The sequence below is a fragment of the Loxodonta africana genome, chromosome X (genome assembly GCF_030014295.1).
Source record: "Loxodonta africana isolate mLoxAfr1 chromosome X, mLoxAfr1.hap2, whole genome shotgun sequence".
Lineage (NCBI taxonomy): Eukaryota > Metazoa > Chordata > Mammalia > Proboscidea > Elephantidae > Loxodonta > Loxodonta africana.
The window spans coordinates 140,135,608-140,153,545 of NC_087369.1; the positions used below are offsets into that span (position 1 = coordinate 140,135,608).

A 17,938-nucleotide genomic window follows, 5' to 3' on the forward strand; every position below is an offset into this window, starting at 1 on the left:
TCTGCATTTCCTTCCTAGCGACAGTGGTAGTATTCTTAGAATGAAGAAATCACAGGTCTGTTCCATAGAGTGTTGCTTAAACACAGACGTCAGGTACTAGTAGGATTGCTCTTTGTAGTAGTGTTTGGCATATTAAATGAGACTAAGTTAAGAAAAAAAAAATTCTGCTGAAAGGAACACCAAAAGAGAAACGCAAAGGCAGAGTAAAATAGTAATATGTATGTATGAAATTTATGAAATGCCTTCAGTTATCTCCATTGCTAGTTTTATTGAATGCTTTGTTGTGTAGCACTATTCTTATGTTACTGTGTTTTTTATTTGTTCCTTTTCTTTTCATATATTAATTAGATTTTTTTTCATTTGCGGTGGACCGTTTGACTTCAGTAGGTAGGTTTAACTCGGTTCACTCTACGGTAGTTTGCTTTCTTTAAAAACAGTTGGTTTGATGAATGGCTAAGATGAATGGGGGTTTTGTTTGCTTTTCAAATCCTCCCTAGCCAAAGCAAAGCTTTAGTTAATGTACTCAGAAAACCTAGGCAGCAGTGTGTTGGTTTACTCTTAAAATAAGCTTGAGTGTTGGTAGCAGAATCATCTTTAAAACATCCCACCATCAGAAAAGAAGTTTCTGCTGCAAGCCAGCATGAGAGCAAGGGCTGGGGGTTAGAGGGTATCTGCTCTTTAAGTACGTCATCTCTCTCAGGCTTGCCTCCCTTCTCTCTGACCCTCTTTAATGATTACTTGGTCACAGTTTGAAGGTATGGATGAAACCACCTGATTAGATTTATTCAAATCACTGAAATAAAAAAAAAATGACCATTTGCAAAATCTACCCACATGAGGCCACCTGTGTTAGTCCTTGTGCATTATAAGTGATTGGGACTCACAAAGAGCACGTCCAGTGCTCAGGAGAAAATCTTCCCACCTTGGTCTCTAGAGAAGTATCTCCTGAGTAGTGGAATCACAGCCAGTGAAAGTGGAGACAAGATACTTAAAAGCCTGAACACCCCTATTCAACTAACCCCCCCTTATTCGATGCTGACCGTATATAGCTCACACACTTCCCCAGTGTTTACTGATAGCTAAGAGGAAGTCAGGGAAAAGAAGAGATGTGGGCAGATCACCAGGATTTAGGATTAAACCTGACTATTCAGTGAGTGTTTATGAAGCCCATACTGAATACATAGCATTATATTATGTGCTGAAGAGGCTAAAAAAGAAAAAACCTATCCTTCAGCTTTATGTGCTAACCAAATTAAATGATAGGATAGAGAAAATAAAGATAGTAGAAATCTATTCTGGAAATTATTAAACTTGACCACAATCCCATCTGAGTAATAGTTAGAAGGCAAGTCCCAACCAGGATACTAGCACCTGGTATTGAAAATGGAGTAAACACCTAAAAGAGAGTGGAAGACATAGATTGAAGTGGTGATTTTATGAAATAAAAGATTTGTGTTTGCATGATAATGAAGTGGAGTGAGATGAGGCTTGTTTTTCTTACTGTTCTTGTAGCCCATTAATATATATTCAGGCCAATCTGTAACTTTTGCTAAAATAGTCAATGGTAAAGTTAGAATGATTCAGTCGTGTAGTTTCTCTTCCTTTCCCCACTTAATAAGTATAAACAGAAATGTAAATCATTTGTGGTTGTATAGAATTATTCAAATTTATAGTTGTAACTAAATCTCTTGAGATACATAGAAATGTGTTAAGAATATTGCCAAATATAGAATTCTTTCATTCCAAGTTCTATGCTAAGATTGACTGAAATTATCATTAAGGCTACTACCTAAGCCTAAGGATAAGAGTGTACCTATCTTGGAGATATTTGCATGCTCATTCCATATGAAACAATTGTTCAGATTCATTCATAATCAAATTATAAGCCCTGCTAGCATGATCATGTGTTATTAGTAAAGAATAGAGCATTTTATTTTTTAAGTAATTTTGGTATATGTTTTACAAATGGGTTTTAAATTTCATTATACTGCAGATTCAAATCTTGAATACAGTTTATCAGATGAGTATTGCAAGCATCACTTCTTGGTTGGTCTACTTCTGAGGGAAACCTCCATTGCTCTTCAAGACAATTACGAGATCAGATACACAGCTATCTCTGTCATAAAGAATCTTTTGATAAAACATGCGTTTGACACTAGATACCAGCACAAGGTAAGGATGTCCATGCAATCACCAGTATGGTAAAACTAAATTTTCCACTAACATTTCTCCTGAAAGATGAACTTTTCAGTAAGGAATATAACACGAGCACTGAGAAAACCTTATTTTTACAAATCAATTTTGTTTCAGTTACTCATCATTAAGTTTTAAAAATACTGTTCAATTAACTGTTGAAGGAAAACACTGGTTTTTTAAATCATGTTTAAAGAACAACATAACTGCTCCGTGAGTTGTTACAAAAACTCTTGATTTTTAAAAACATCTCAGGGTTCCAACTGTGCGTGTTGTCTCAAATATATACCTCAATTTTGGCTGACTGAATATTACCCTGTCATAGAAGCATCCTCTTTTTAATATAAGAGCTGTTGAGTATGCTTATATAAAATATATAATAGGAAGTTTCTCTTCTTAACTGAAAAAATGTTAATGCTGATGGTGTCACCGTCCATAGCTGTGGTGTGGCTATAAACCTTATATCGATTACACATTGACTGTGTGCGAAGCGAAGCCCACAGCTGTAGTTGCTGTGTTCTGCACCTTTTGCGTACATTCAGATCCTATTGACATTAAGTTTTACAAACTTGAAAAAAAAGTAGACTTCAGACTATGGCTTTGGAATAACCTAACTTACTTAGACTTCAAACTATGGCTTTGGAATAACCGAACTTACTTACCTGGCATTAAATGGCTCAAGGACACATCATATTGTTTCAAAATTAACTACTTGTGCTTTTGTTTTTATATTTAAGTATGAAAAAAATCATGATGTCCTTTATCATTGTAATCACTTTGGAAAACTGACTCGGAGATGGATTTTATTCTTTTTATACTGTATTCCTATTTGTCTTTTTATAAATAGAAAATGCCAGCTACTTCCAATCATAGTTTTTTAATTACTAAGTTTTTTTACTTACACATTTTCATGTGATTCTATCCTAAAGTCGATTTAAACTCCTTAGCTTTAAGATGTATTTTTTTTTTTGCTTATTGCATTTGATGTTATTTTTGTCACATTTTAACTTATAATAATATATCCCACTTAGTATAGTTTTCTGTATTATGTGTCATTTTCTTTTCCGTGGATGCTGATGTTGACTTAACACAAGTTAAACAGTATAATACATCCACATTAAGAGATAACCTTAAAAGTCGTACAGTCCAACCACGCTCGGCCAAGCCTTTAAAAATGCCAGTTACTGCTGGGTCCTGGTTAAATTAACTGCTGCTTGTGCCTATTAGTAGGGAGAGGGTTTTATACAGTGTGGAGGAAAATGTCTTTAGCTGTTATCTCAAAGGATTCATAGGAAAAGTACAAAATGAACTTTACGTCCCTGAAGCAGGAAGGTATATTTTTCTTAATTTTCCCCCTTTACAAAAAAGTGAAGGAAACGTGGGATTTCACCAGTGACTTACTTGAAGGTGGAATTTTAAATATTTTGTTTTATAAATTTGGACATTATTTACTTTTTAAATTCTGAGAGTATGTTTAAGGTTTCAGATGATGGGAGAGACTGAGATGCCCTTTCCTCTTTGTTCAGAAGCTTTACACAGGCATGAAATAAGTATAGGGTTTTTTCCAAAAGAACTTTGTTTGCTTCATAAACCTGGTTAACCCAAGTTTCAATTCTAGTATATTGGACGAGGAAGGAGAATGTCCTCTTTCTTTGTTTGACACAATGAGTTCACAAGTGGCCTTTGTAGGAGGTCATTTGTTGAATACATTTGTGTAAAACATTTTCCCAATTAATGATGATGCCCTAATTTCCATCAGGCCCCCAAAGTGACCCCAAATAAGTATATAATCAAGTGAAAAGAAAAACAATAGAAAGACTGCTTTGAGATTAGGCTCCCAGTCAACCCCCTTCCACCCAGATTGCTACTCCAGAACCTCTCCTCTAAGGGAAAAACACTAACTAGACGATAGATAAGTGGTAACTTTGATGAAGAGTAAGACAGTACACAATACTGGGGAAGCCAGCACAACTTTTACAAGGCAAGGTCATGGAAGCTCCAAATCTAAACTCCCTGAGGGACCGAATTACTGGGCTGAGGGCTGTGAGGACCATGGTCTCGGGGAACATCTAGCTCAATTGGCATAACATAGTTTGTGAAGAAAATGCTCTACATTCTACTTTGGTGAGTAGGGTCTGGGGTCTTAAAAGCCTATGAGCAGCCATCTGGGATACTCCACTGGTCTCACCCCTTAGGGAGCAAGGAAGAATGAAGGAAACTAAAGACAGAAGGGAAAGATTAGTCCAAAGGACTAATGGACCACATCTACCACAGCCTCCACCAGACTGAGTCCAGCACAACTAGATAGTGGCCGGCTACCACCACAGCCTGCTCTAACAGGGATCACAATAGAGGTTCCCGGACAGAGATGGAGAAAAATGGAGAAAAAAATTCTAACTCACAAAAAAAGACCAGACTCACTGGCCTGATAGAGACTGGAGAAACCCTGAGAGTATGGCCCCCAGACGCCCTTATAGCTCAGTACCAAAGTCACTCCTGAAGTTCACCCTTCATCTAAACATTAGACAGGCCCATAAAAGAAAATGAGACTAAAAGGGCACACCAGCCCAGGGGCAAGGACGAGAAGGCAGGAGGGGATAGGAAAGCTGGTAATAGGGAACCCAAGGTTGAGAAGGGTCACGTGTTTACATGTGGTGGGGTTGGCATCCAGTGTCATGAAACAATATGTGCATTGTTTAATGAGAAATTAGTTTGCTCTGTAAATGTTCATCTAAAGTACAATAAAAAATAAAAATAAAATAACAACAACAAAAATCCCTCCTCTAATGAAATTGTGGAGATGTCACTGGTCCTTATTATATGATACTCATTAAACTGCTTTGAGAACTCTTCTACCTTTATAATTACCATTAGACGTCTTTCCTAATCAGAACGAGAATGCCCAGTGTCTACCATTTGTCCTGGGGTCTGTATCAGTTCCTGTACCTACTGCCAGTGATGTTGGCACCTAAGAGAACTACAAGTTGCTACTGCTAGTTGGGCTGTGGGCAAATCTCACCCATCCCCCTTTTTTGCTGACCTTTTGGTTAGCAACCATAGCTCTTAACCAGTATGCCACCAGGGTTTCCTTAAAAGTAATACATAAGAAACTGGTAACTGTAGCTGTTTCTGGAGAGATTAACTGGGGGGTGGAGGTAAGGAAGGAATGGGAGGGAGAGATTTTGGTTTTCCTTTTTTTTTTTTTACCACCATATGTATTACTGTATTAAAAAAAAAAAAGAGGAAAATCAAAATCTCTCCCTCCCATTCCTTACCTCCACCCCCCAGTTAATCTCTCCAGAAACAGCTACAGTTACCAGTTTCTTATGTATACGTCTGTTTCGTGCACATACAAGCCTATTTGTGTTCTCTAGTTTGTGCATGCAGAACTTTTACTCTATTTTGCAATGACTGTATGCTTTCCTGTGTTCTGTTCATCTGAGAGAGTCGTCGTATCGCCTTCCCTAGAGATCACTCACTGTCATGGATTGAATTATGTCCCCCCCCCAAATGTGTGTATCAACTTGGTTAGGCCACGATTCCCAGTATTCTGTGGTTGTCCTCCACTTTGTGATTGTAACTTTATGTTAAAGAGGATTTAGGTGGGATGTAACACCGTTGCTCAGATCACATCCCTGATCCAATGTAAAGGAAGTTTCCCTGGGGTGTGGCCTGCACAGGGAAGCTAGCAGAGAAGGGGGGACCTCATACCACCAAGAAAGCAGTGCCAGGAGCAGAGCATGTCCTTTGGACCCAGGGTCCTGGGGTGCCTGTGCAGAGATGCTCCTCGACCAGGGGAAGATTGAGGACAAGGACCTTCCTCCAGAGCCAACAGAGAGTTGAAGCCTTCCCCTGGAGCTGACGCCCTGAATTTGGGCTTCTAGCCTCCTAGACTATGAGAGAATAAAGTTCCCTTTGTAAAAGTCATCCACTTGTAGTATTTCTGTTATAGCGGCACTAGATGACTAAGACACTATCAGAACTAAAATGGACTCCCATCTAGAAGGCATAATATTAATAATAGCAGCTAAAATTTGTTGAGGACTCACTATATGCCAGTTGCCGTGTTTAAATACCTTACCTGAATTTATATCATTATTTCTTATCCCCATTTTACCAAAGAGAAAACTGTAGTTAAGTGATTTGCTCAGAATCAAGTAGCTAGTAATGGAAGAACTGGGATTCAAGCCTGCCAAATTCTAAAACCTATGCTCCTAACCACTGGTCTTATATAAACCAAAAACCAAGCCCAGTGCCGTCGAGTCGATTCCGACTTATAGCGACCCTATAGGACAGAGTAGAACTGTCGCATAGAGTTACTAAGGAGCACCTGGCAGATTCGAACTGCCGACCCTTTGGTTAGCAGCTGTAGCACTTAACCACTACGCCACCAGGGTCTCTGGTCTTATATACTGCCTCTCAAATCTTAAGTGGGACACTGAAAATTTAGAGAATTGCAAAAAAAAGGGTGATCACACTAATGAAAAATCTTGACACCAAAGCCATGTGAGGAATGAAGGGCTTCTTAGCCTTGTGAAGAGTGAATCGAGATGATTCATGATAACCATTCCCAATATTTTAAGGGCTGCCACATAGACATGGAAGCAGACTTATTTCTAGCTCCAAAGGGCAGAACTGTACCTAGCAGGTACACTTTATAAGGTCCTTTATAAAAGAACCCTCCAGAGGGCTGGCAGGGCTTAAGGAGAAGCTAAAAACACTAACCATTTATTAGGGATGCATGTAATGTCCGTTTCTGCCTTGCAATCAGTGGTCCTCAAACCTATATGTACATCAGCATCATCTAGGGGTGGTTCCCAGTCCCCAGCCTAGACCTATTGAATCAGAACCACAAGGTGTTAATGACTGTTGTTGACAGGGTCATATGTTAGAATTAAGTCTGTTAAGGGTTCCTGAAATTCACAAAAGAAAAAATACAAATGGCCAAATAACATAAGAAAATTGTTCAACCTCAAGAATAATAAATGCAAATTAAGACAACAGTGAGATACTGTTAATTTTCTGTATTCTATAGATTGACCATTGTGCTGTAGAGGCCTTCTCTTAAGACTCCAGACAAACCTCCTAAAGTCCTAAAATATGGAGGGCAATTCTTGTGCCATCACAACCACTGTTTTCTCTGATTGAGTGTATGTACGTATCGGAGAGGGATGCCTATAGCTGAGGAACCCAAAAACCAAACCCGTTGCTGTCAAGTTGATTCCGACTTATAGCAACCCTATAGGACAGAGTAGAACTGCCCCACAGGGTTTCCAAGGAGTGGTTGGTGGATTCGAACTGCCAACCTTTTGGTTAGCAGCTGAGCTCTTAGCCACTGCGTCACCAGGGCTCCATAGCTAAGGGAAGCAACAAATAAATTTGTATGAGGTACCACATCAAGACCACTAGAGGCCAGTTTTATTTACACATTTACAAATATATCAGTCTCCCAAGTCTTGTAATTAGCATGCCAAGATCACATTATTTTAACTGCAGCTTTAATCAAAGTAAAAAACGTTTCTTGAGTGAATATAGTTATTCACTGTCTTCTCACTTCTTCTTTTTATTCATTCAGCTAGTGTGTATTGGCCATCTGCTTTGTGCCAGGCACTGAGGATGCAGCAGTGAACAAGACAGACATTCCCTGGTTTTATGAATCTTAACACTCACTGGAATTAAAGAACAGGACTAATACTATCTACCTGATAGGTCAACTTCTATTAAAAAAAAGTTTTATTCCTGTGGTTGTGTTTGAGGGATGTGATTTGACTCTCTATCATATATAAATCCAAATTCCAACAGTTTTATGGTAATTAGTTCTGAAGCTATAAGTTCAAATAAACTCAGCTTCACTAATTTGTTGTGGATATTATCCAGCTTTTAGTCTTTAAACCGATATGTGGAGCCAACTCTGTTTATTGTGGCGTATACAAATCATATACCTATTATAACTTTTGATAATTATTTTTCAGAACCAACAAGCCAAAATAGCCCAATTGTACCTCCCTTTTGTCGGACTGCTTTTGGAAAACATACAGCGATTAGCAGGTCGAGATACCTTGTATTCTTGTGCAGCCATGCCTAGTTCTGTAAGTAGTGATTTGTTTCTGTTGGAATCTTGACAGTTTATCCTGTTGTACTGAATGTACTTGGAATTGGGGTCATACGCTATATGGTCTCAACCTTAATAGTTCAGTGTTTTACTCCATTTTCACATTTGCACAGTCTTCCCTAGAGCAGTGCTTCTTAAACTTTAGTAGGCATGTGAATCACCTGAGGAATTTGTTCAAATGCAGGTTCTAATTCAGTAGGTCTGGGGTAGGGCTGGAGAGTCTACATTTCTAAAAAGCTTTTGGTTGCGTCTGGTCCTAGGACCACACTTTGAGTAGCAAGGTCCTAGAGAACATCAAGAATCCCTTATACCCCATGTTTGCTAAGATTTGCTTTTGTTATATGCCTTCATATATTTATCCGACTTGAAAACCAAACCAGAATTTCTTAACTTTCAAATGTTAGGTACCAGGGACTAAACTGTATTCCTTTACTTCTCCCCTCCCCTGACAGCCTCCTTTTGGTACTCACTGGTGAGTCACTTTTAGCTCATCACAACTGGTTTCGCCTCCTTTTTCTCACCTTAGAATCTTAGACTTGGAAGGAACTTTGGAGGTGATCAGTCTCCTATTTGGTAAAGTGACCTTTTGCCATCATAAGAATTAAAATATTCTTTCTCAGATTAAACCTAAAAGGTCAGTGATTTCTCTGCGCTGGTCCTAGTTTTGACCTCTGGAGACACATACATAGAACACATCGGTTTTCGCCTCCACAGGATATCCCTTCGCCATGTCCCTTCTAATTTTTTCTCCAGGCCAGATATCTCCATTTCATCATCTGCACTCCAAACCCTTCCCTTTTCTGGTTACCCTCTTCTGGACATGCTCCAGTTAAAATGCAGTGCTCAGAATTGTACACTTTATATGTAGCCTGCCCAGTGGAACTGTTAGCTCTTGAAGTGAGCTTTGTTTAAAATCAGGATACCAGCTCATTCTGGTAATTCAGATTTCTTATCCTAATATACAAATTTGTTTAAATGACATGAGTATCACATTGTGTTACAGGCATCCAGGGATGAGTTTGCATGTGGCTTTACTTCACCTACAAGTAGAGGAAGTCTAAGCGCTGACAAAGACACTGGTAATTAAGTCCTTTAAGGGTTATATAGTCAATCACATGGGTGTTTAGAAATGTACCCTGTACTTCTCTGTATATTTGAAATATTTTATAATAAAAACTATACATAGTTAGCATGATCTCTACTAAAGTTTAGTTAAAATCTGGCTGACACTTGGAGGTACATTTTGTTTGTTTTGTTTTTGCTTAGATTCCCTTGATTAAGCTTGTTTCAAACAGGAGCTTGGTATACTGAAAAAAAAGAGGATAATGAGAAAGACACTGATTTCAGATCCTCTTCCCTGTCACCATTCTTTAGCAAGACACTTCCCTTTTCTGGGCCCAAGCTTCCTTATCTATAAAATAATCTCTTGAATTATGTGGCTGTATTTTACAACTTCCAAGGAATTTCTCACAGTTTCATATACAGCAAAGTGTTTTTAAGGTATCAAAATAAATGGTTTATCGTATATTAACTTCTTACAGTGTTTTGGTATAACTTTCACCTTTTAGATAACCTAAATCTGTTCCATAAAATATACCTTAAATTAATCCAGTACTTATTTTTAAAAGTATTTTTGACAGTGCTTCCTGTTGCTAACAAGCACTTGGCCTTTTCCAGTTTATGGATCATTTCAAAATGGACATGGAATTAAGAGGGAAGATTCAAGAGGTTCCCTCATCCCAGAAGGAGCAACAGGATTTCCTGATCAGGGCAACACTGGCGAAAATGTAAGAAACTGAATATATAGAATAACCCTATTTATGTGTTAGGCTATTGCCATCTTGCTTTGTTGTGTAAATATGAGGCTTTCTGCTCTCCTGCAGTTAAGTGCTACCATGCTACCTCTGCTAACCAAAAGTTCCGCAGTTTGAATCCACTGGCTGCTGCTTGGAAAACCTGTGGGGCAGTTCTACTCTGTCCTACAGGGTTGATGTGTATCAGAATTGACTCAACAGCAGTGGGTTTAGGTGTTCGGTTTTTTTTTGTCTACTCTCCTGTAATCAGTCCTAGATCCGTAAAAAGCATTCCATAATTCTTGAATATGTTAGCATTTCCTTCCTTTTCTGCATTATTTGTAGAGAATGAGGCATTCATCTTCAAGAGTTCTATCTATCTCCTTTAGCCCTAGCACACTGTAAAATGTTTCAGAGAGGGAAGGTTCAAGTTTAAAATCTCTAATAAACCTTGTCATTTAAAAATTTTAAAATCTCATCATGGAGAATTAATTTAACCTTTCATTCTTTTGTAATAATGACATTAACCAGGGAGGAAAATTTTCAGTTCCAAAGTTGGTGATCTCAGCATCCCAGCATCAGTTGATCAGAATATATTCTCCAGTTCTTCTACCCATTCGTTTCAGGTTTTTGTATGTACCTGCCTTGAGGCAGAGAGACCTCATTTTTGACTAGCAAAGCCTGACCACCATGATGCTATGTAAAGTCATAGATTCATATAAAATTAGGAGTTAGAAGGGTCTATAAAAATAATAAACTCCAACTCTCAATTCCCAGGTAAAAACTGGGACTGTGACTCAGGAGAATCACACAGTTAGTGGGCAGGGTCAGAGCAGAACCCAGATTTTCTACTTCAAGCACTCTGTCTCCTGTCTCACCACGTTCTTAGTGCATCAGAATCACGTAGGAGGCTTAATAAAAATTTATTTCTGGGCCCCACTCCCAGAGTTTCTCATTTGGTGCATCTGGGGTGAGGCCTGTCAATCAGTATTTCTAACAAGCTCCCAGGTGATGCTGATGCTGCTGGTCAGGGACCACTCCTTGAGAACCAGTGGGCTATAGTGTACTTCCTTGAGCCTTTGGGTAACTAGTTGATTCATAAAAGTTCTTACATCACACCATTCAGAATGACAGCAGACACTGTCATAAATAAGGCAGGTAAATGTCAGAGAGATTAAATGACTTGCTGGTAGTCACACATGTAGTAAGCAGTCAGAACCTACTTGTTTTGCTCCAAGTGAAAGCACTTTCTATCCTGTCTGAGTAAATGTGTATCCACAGTTTAGCTCAAATGAAAGTGATTTTTAACAATGGTAAGTTCTTAGAGTATTATTACTCTATTCATACAAATCCTCTAGTAAGTCAGATCTCATCATGCTTAACTTCTGATATTTTAATACAAGTCATTAAATAGGAACATCACTACTTTATAGAGGCTCTAGTTTTGAATTACTACTGCGCCCTTTCTAGTGCAATTGTCTTATTGATCTATGGTTAGTCCATTTTTAGATCAATTTTTTGACCTATGATTTGGAGATTGGATTTTGATAAACTCTAAGGAGAGACTGGAAACCCTGGTGGCGTAGTGGTTAAGTGCTACAGCTGCTAACCAAAGGGTCGGCAGTTCGAATTCACCAGGCACTCCTTAGAAACCCTATGGGGCAGTTCTACTCTGACCTGTGGGGTCGCTATGAGTCGGAATCGACTCGACAGCACTGGGTTTGGTTTTTGCAAGGAGAGACTCCTTAAAGGGGTTTAAAAGATTTCTTAAGCTTCCATGTACCAGAGGTTCTTCTTCCATGTAAAAATTATTTTTCTTGTAATAGCCACATTATTTAAAGTTCTTAATACCAAAAGATAGGGCATATGGAAGTGAAATGCAGAGTTATCTTGATGATTCCCCAAGGTAATTCCCAGTGATGTTATAAGTACAGTAGCAACAAAGATTCAGCCCATTTCTTTCAAAGTGTGACATAAAATTTAGATTCATGCTTAGAATTTTCCCACAGAGGACTAAGGATAAAAATAGTTACTGAGTTAAAGGTTATAGAAAATTATAGTACTAATAGGGTCACCGTGAGTCAGAACTGACTAGATGGCAATGGGTTTGGTTTTAATATGGTTTCACAAAAGCGCCCTGTTTTTATATTACAGACCCGGCAGAGTTCTACAAGGAGTAGTGTATCCCAGTATAACAGGCTGGATCAGTGTGAAATCAGAAGCCTCCTGATGTGCTACCTGTATATTATAAAAATGATTTCAGAAGGTTAGTTACCAAGCATATTAAATGTAGACTGTATGAGATGTTCAGCTTCCTAGATTCGCAGGTTCATGAGATAAATACTGTATGTAAAGCAAGGAGCCCTGTGGCGCAGTGGTTAAACACTCAGCTGCTAACTGAAAGATCGGCATTTTGAACCCACCAGCCTCGCCACAGGAGAAAGATGTGGCAGTCTGCTTCTGTAAAGATTACAGCCTTGGAAACCCCATGGGGCAGTTCAACTCTGTCCTAGAGTCACTATGAGTTGGAATCGACTCGATCGCAGCGAGTTTGGGGTTTTGGCGTATAGAGCAAATGCGCAATAGAAACAGATCTTTGAAGACTCTGACTTTAAAATGTTTCTGTATTGTAACTTAAAATAGGTTCATTTCAGTCTGAATCAGGTTTGTTTCTCTGAAATCATTTAAAAGCAATTTTATCAATTTTTAAAGTGCGGCAGTCATTTACAAAATACTGAACACCTTTTCAATGTAGAGTATATAATACATTAAATGACCAATGTAAACAGAAAGAAACCATAAGCAGAATTGATATTTAATACTTTAACTTTTATTTGACCCAGGATTTGGAAAAATCAAAAACAAACAAAAAATTAGGAAGGGTGCTCTGAGGGTGTTCCCTTTACATTACCACTGTGGTGTGCTAAGCAGTAGCTGGTGGGGTCAGGTTCTTGTCGGGCTGTTTGTCTCCTTGGTGTATTCTGTCAAGACACTAGATCATTTATTGGTGTTACCAGTTCCCCGTTTACATTATGATGGAATATAACGAAAGGATTTTCATAACTGCACGTCTTCTGGAAGTAAAATCAAAGAGTTATCATCTTATTCCCAAATACCACATTTAGTTACAAAATTCCCTCTGTGCTTTCCCTTTTCTTCCTATTTTTGCTCAGAAAATGTATCCAGGAATGAAGAACATAAAAAGTTACCTGGGTTCTTATTCATCATAATCATTGTTTTTTTTTTGTTTTTGTTTTCTATTTTTAATTTTTTTCTTTTCTTTTTTTAAATTTTTTTTCTATTTTTTAATTTTTTTTTCTAAACACTGCTAGCTTTAAATCCGTAATACAAAGTATAAAAACAAAGTCAGTTGATAGCTAGCTAGCTAGATAAATGTTAAAATGAACAGCTAACCAGATATGAGCAATAAAGTCTCAAATGTGTTCATAGAATAAAACAACAAACAGATAACTGGAATCTTTTAAGTTCAACGAAAGTGTAACTTAGAGTAAAAGTCAAAGATTATAATGACAATGTGTGAGGGGCCTCTGTGTTTTGAGAAAGAAGTAAGGGAGATAATTTTCAACCCTGGTAGTATTTCTTTCCAGGAGATAACAGATCCAATAATAACTGCACACACAGCTCACTCTTTTTATCTTCCCACAAGGTTAAACGTGGGGGAACATGACGAGTGACTGCTAGTGTACATGGGGTTTCTTTTTAAGGTGATGAGAATATTCTAAAAATTAAATTGTGGTGATGGTTTCACAGCTCTGTGAATAGATTATAAACTACTGTATTGTGTACTATTTGAATGAATTACTTTTAAATATGTGGATTATCTCAACCAATTTGTTTAAAAAAAGAAGAGACCCAAGCGACACATCAAATAAAATAAAAATAGAACGGTCCAGGGAAAGTAGGATGGGGAAGAGAGAGAAGAAAGTGGGGAGGAGGGAGAGTCATTGCTGACTAGCTCTCCCCTCCTCCACTCCTGTGTGCAAGTGAACACACACGTGCATGCATACACACGTTGCACAACATACATGCAAGCATACATACCATGCAAACCAGTGACAAGTCACTGGCTGCCTTTTTTTTTTTTAAGATCTGTAACGATGACTGTTTTGTTTCTTGAGAACTTGATAGTTCCTCCTCCCTCTTCTTGTAAATGTTGACCTTGCTTCCTCAGCGATGGTACTCTGCCAAATATTTAATCTTTGTTAATTAGGTTTTTCTTTTTCTGCTCTTCATTTTTAAAAGCACAGTTTCAGTAACCAGTATAGTCTGTCACATCTCCTCTTTATCCTTTGTAAGTATAAAGTCATGTAATATGATGTCTGTAAAGCATTTTATTCTGAGAAATGTGTTTCTGGATCTATACTCAATAGATGTACTTTAGTTGCTTTGTCTTGTCCGGTAAATATTTTAAGTCATAGAGATATGGGTTTAAATATTGAACTTGTACAAGTCCATACCCTTCAGGTCTCAAAATATTGCCTTTTTTATTGGCTCATAAACAGTAGCAACATGAATGTCAACAAAAAGATGGTCCATCTCTACACTTTTATATATAAGTAGAGGGATTCTGAAGGCTGACATTTTCTTCTCTATTTATAGCTGTATTTTTTTTTTTTAAACAGGCAGTAATTAAATGTTGCAAAGTCTTAGTCATTTGCTTAGCCTTTTTTTTTAGGCTTTAGTACCTTGTTTGTTGTATCTTGAAAAAAGGCATTAGTTAAGAGTCAGAGATTATTGGTTACACAGTCTGAATTAACAGGACAACTGTCCTCTTGAAAAAGAAAAGCGTTATTCTTCTCAAGAGCAATGATGAGGGAAATCTACTTCCTCTTTTTTTCTAACTGGGTCCTGGCTCTTCTCTTCAGTGTAGACCTCAATAAGGAACTCTCGGTATCATCTTGAGTTTTATCAGCAGCATACCCTGTGCTTGTAGAGTCATTACTCTTCTTCAAAGTAGATCGCTCAATGGAAGGTTTCTCGAAACTGACATCTCTCACTCCAAATCCAGTGTTGTAACGAGAAATCTCAAGCACCGATCCTTTCTCACCAGATCTTAAAGTACAGTCAAATACATTCAAAGGGAGCGTTTCCTTTTTCTGTGTAGAGCTTAATAAGGCCTTATTATAACCAGGCATTTTTTCCTCTGAAGTTTCAGACACTAAATGACTGTCCTGCTTTTCTCCTGAAGAAATACTGGAAAGGCTCCAAGAGAGGTCAATCTGAGTTCTGTGCTTTTGTGTGGTGTTCTGTGTGGTCTTCTGTGTAGAGATTTTTTCACATTTCGTTTTTGCACGGCAAAGCGTGTCTTTAGGAGTGTCTGAGACATCTTCAAATCCAAACCATTTTTTAGCATCAAATGTAGATTTTAAAGGATGTACAGGTGATTTCTGGTCGGCTTTGCCTCCTGTGATAGGTTTACTGCCATTAGAAGAAGTTTTCACAAAGGAAGTCTCTGACATCTCAAAGACATCCTGAACATAAAGTGAAGTTGAAAGCTTTGAACTTTGTTGCAGTTCCTTTAGTCCTGCTCGTTTCATCAACTGAGTATGTGACTGCGTCATCACTCTTATGGGCAAATTCACCTGAGTTCCTTGTGGAGGGTCCCTGACAGAAAAAACTGGCAAAATCCTTTGAGAAGAAGTAGTGGTGTCATCATCACTATCAGAAAAAGAAACATGAAATCGTTCTATATTTGGTTTTAGTCTTGCAGAAAGCTTTTTATTTTCTTCTCTTAATTTACTCTTTTCTTTACAGAGTTCAGTAATAAACTTAAGATTTTGTTGGTGGATATTATAAAATTCTTGCTGTAGTGCTCTCCTATATGCTTCGTTAATTGAACAGCGATCACAAGTTTTTGAGCTTAACTGCTGTCTCAGGTTGTCAATGGTGTCATGGAGGACTTTCTGTTGTTCAGTCAACTCTCTAATTTTGGCTATTAAACCGGTTCGTCTGCCGTCTGCCAGTCGTTCTTTCCTCAGATTAGTTAACTTCACCTGTAAACGGCGTAGCTCTTTATCATGGAGCTCTTTCAGTATTAGCCAGGTTTTTTTAAAATCATCAGACGACAAATCACATACACTAAACTGCCACTCATCTCCTACTGAAGATTTCTTAGCACCTTCCTTGTCTCTCCCACCCGTATTCCCTGTCTGCATCATGTCTCACCAAGGTTTAGACAGCTGACTGGCTGGACAGCGCCACCTAGAAAATGGCGGCGATGAATCTGACTAGAGCAACACCGCGGCAGGGATGAGCTCTTTTTACAGACCTTTTGCGAAACTGCTGGCTGCGAAGTTCAGGAGTAGACAGATAGGCCGAGCTTTCTGGCTGGAAGGAGGTACCGGCTTCTTTGTGGAAAGGGCCGGCAAAACCGGGCGGGCGAGGGCGGACTGCACAGTCCTGCGATGGCGATGGCGGCGAAGATGGCGGCAAGCGGCGGAGGAGCGGCCGGAAACCCAGTGCCTTCTGGGAGAGCTTTCCGGTCTTTGTGAGGAGAAACGAATCTGAAGGGGGGGAGACCGGAAGTCACCTCCAGCTTAATTTTTTTAACTACTTGACTTTATTGTAACATTTTTGTTCTTGATGGTTAATATCTTACAATCTTCAAGCCCTATCTGCATTCGTTGTCCTTTAAAACAATTGAAAGAAGTAAGTAAAAGCTCCGTTCCCCCCATCCCTGTATAGCCAACATTGTCTAGTCGTCCATCCCTATCTTCGCGAACCTCTACCTCAGTTTGAAATCTAATCATTTCCCTGCTTTCATGTTAACTGCAAGTTTTTTTTACTTGTAGAGAAGGGCCTGCTGGCACCAGTAGTTGTATTAGAGTAGGGTTTTAAAAAAAAAGAAATGGAAAGTTAAGTGGCAGTAATATTTTTCTTTTTTTAAATCTCATTAACAGTGCGTTGAGAAAGTAAAGAAAAAAAGTAAAAAGTATATGCAATACACTTAAGAGACTTTTATATCAGATATAAATCTAAACCAAACCCGTTGCTGTTGAGTCAATTCCGACTCAGTAAAGACCCTATAGGACAGAGTAGAACTGCCCCATAGACTTTCCAAGGAGCGCCCGGTGGATTTGAACTGCCGACCTTTTGGTTAGCACCTGTAGCACTTAACTGCTATGCCACCAGGGTTTCCATATCAAATATAGTTCCTATTATATTACAACTTATTTTACTCAGTGTTTATTTTGCCATCTCATATCATCTGACACCAAAAACCAAAAAACCAAACCCAGTGCCGTTGAGTCGATTCCGAGTCGTAGCGACTCTATAGGACAGAGTAGAACTGCCCCGTAGAGTTTCCAAGGAGCATCCAGTGGAGTTGAACTGCTGACCTTTTGGTTAGCAGCCCTAGTACTTAACCAGTATGCCACCAGGGTTTACAAAGAGCCAGTTTATTTTAACACTTTCATTAACAATGGCTTGCCTGGATTATCCCAGTCTCATGAATTTTTTTTTTTTTTCATGAAATAATAAAAACGAAATAAATCGAAGCAAGCAAGCACATCCCAGACCAGACATAAGAAATCCCTTGGAAACACATATTTATTATATGTATAATAATACTTGAGCTTGTCAACAGTTTTATAGAAAGTAAATAGGAAAATATGAATAGGAAAGGTTAAAATTCACTAAGCTATAGAAGGCAGAATTACAGATATACTATTGATCTTGAGGTAGATTTTTAAAATCCTTAGATGTCAGATTATCAAGTCTGAATTTTTTTGCTCATAGGCCACTGGAGCAACAGTGTAGTCCCATTTTTAATACACTGTTCAACCACAAGTTTATCTTTGTTACACGGTTACTAAGTACC

At 38.4% G+C, this 17,938-nt stretch overlaps 1 protein-coding gene across 4 annotated transcripts in view; it reads left to right on the forward strand.

The window, feature by feature from the left end:
- The window catches only part of DOCK11 (dedicator of cytokinesis 11), a 192,733-nt gene that overhangs the window by 123,372 nt on the left and 51,423 nt on the right, over positions 1-17,938 (forward strand). For 3 of the 4 annotated variants that reach the window (XM_064278710.1, XM_064278708.1, XM_023553876.2), the window contains 6 exons: positions 349-387; positions 1,994-2,172; positions 8,166-8,282; positions 9,309-9,384; positions 9,983-10,092; positions 12,253-12,364. In XM_064278710.1, coding sequence (XP_064134780.1) covers positions 349-387; positions 1,994-2,172; positions 8,166-8,282; positions 9,309-9,384; positions 9,983-10,092; positions 12,253-12,364 — 633 coding nt within the window. The remainder of the gene's footprint in view (positions 1-348; positions 388-1,993; positions 2,173-8,165; positions 8,283-9,308; positions 9,385-9,982; positions 10,093-12,252; positions 12,365-17,938) is intronic. The other variant, XM_064278709.1, reaches the window with a different exon arrangement.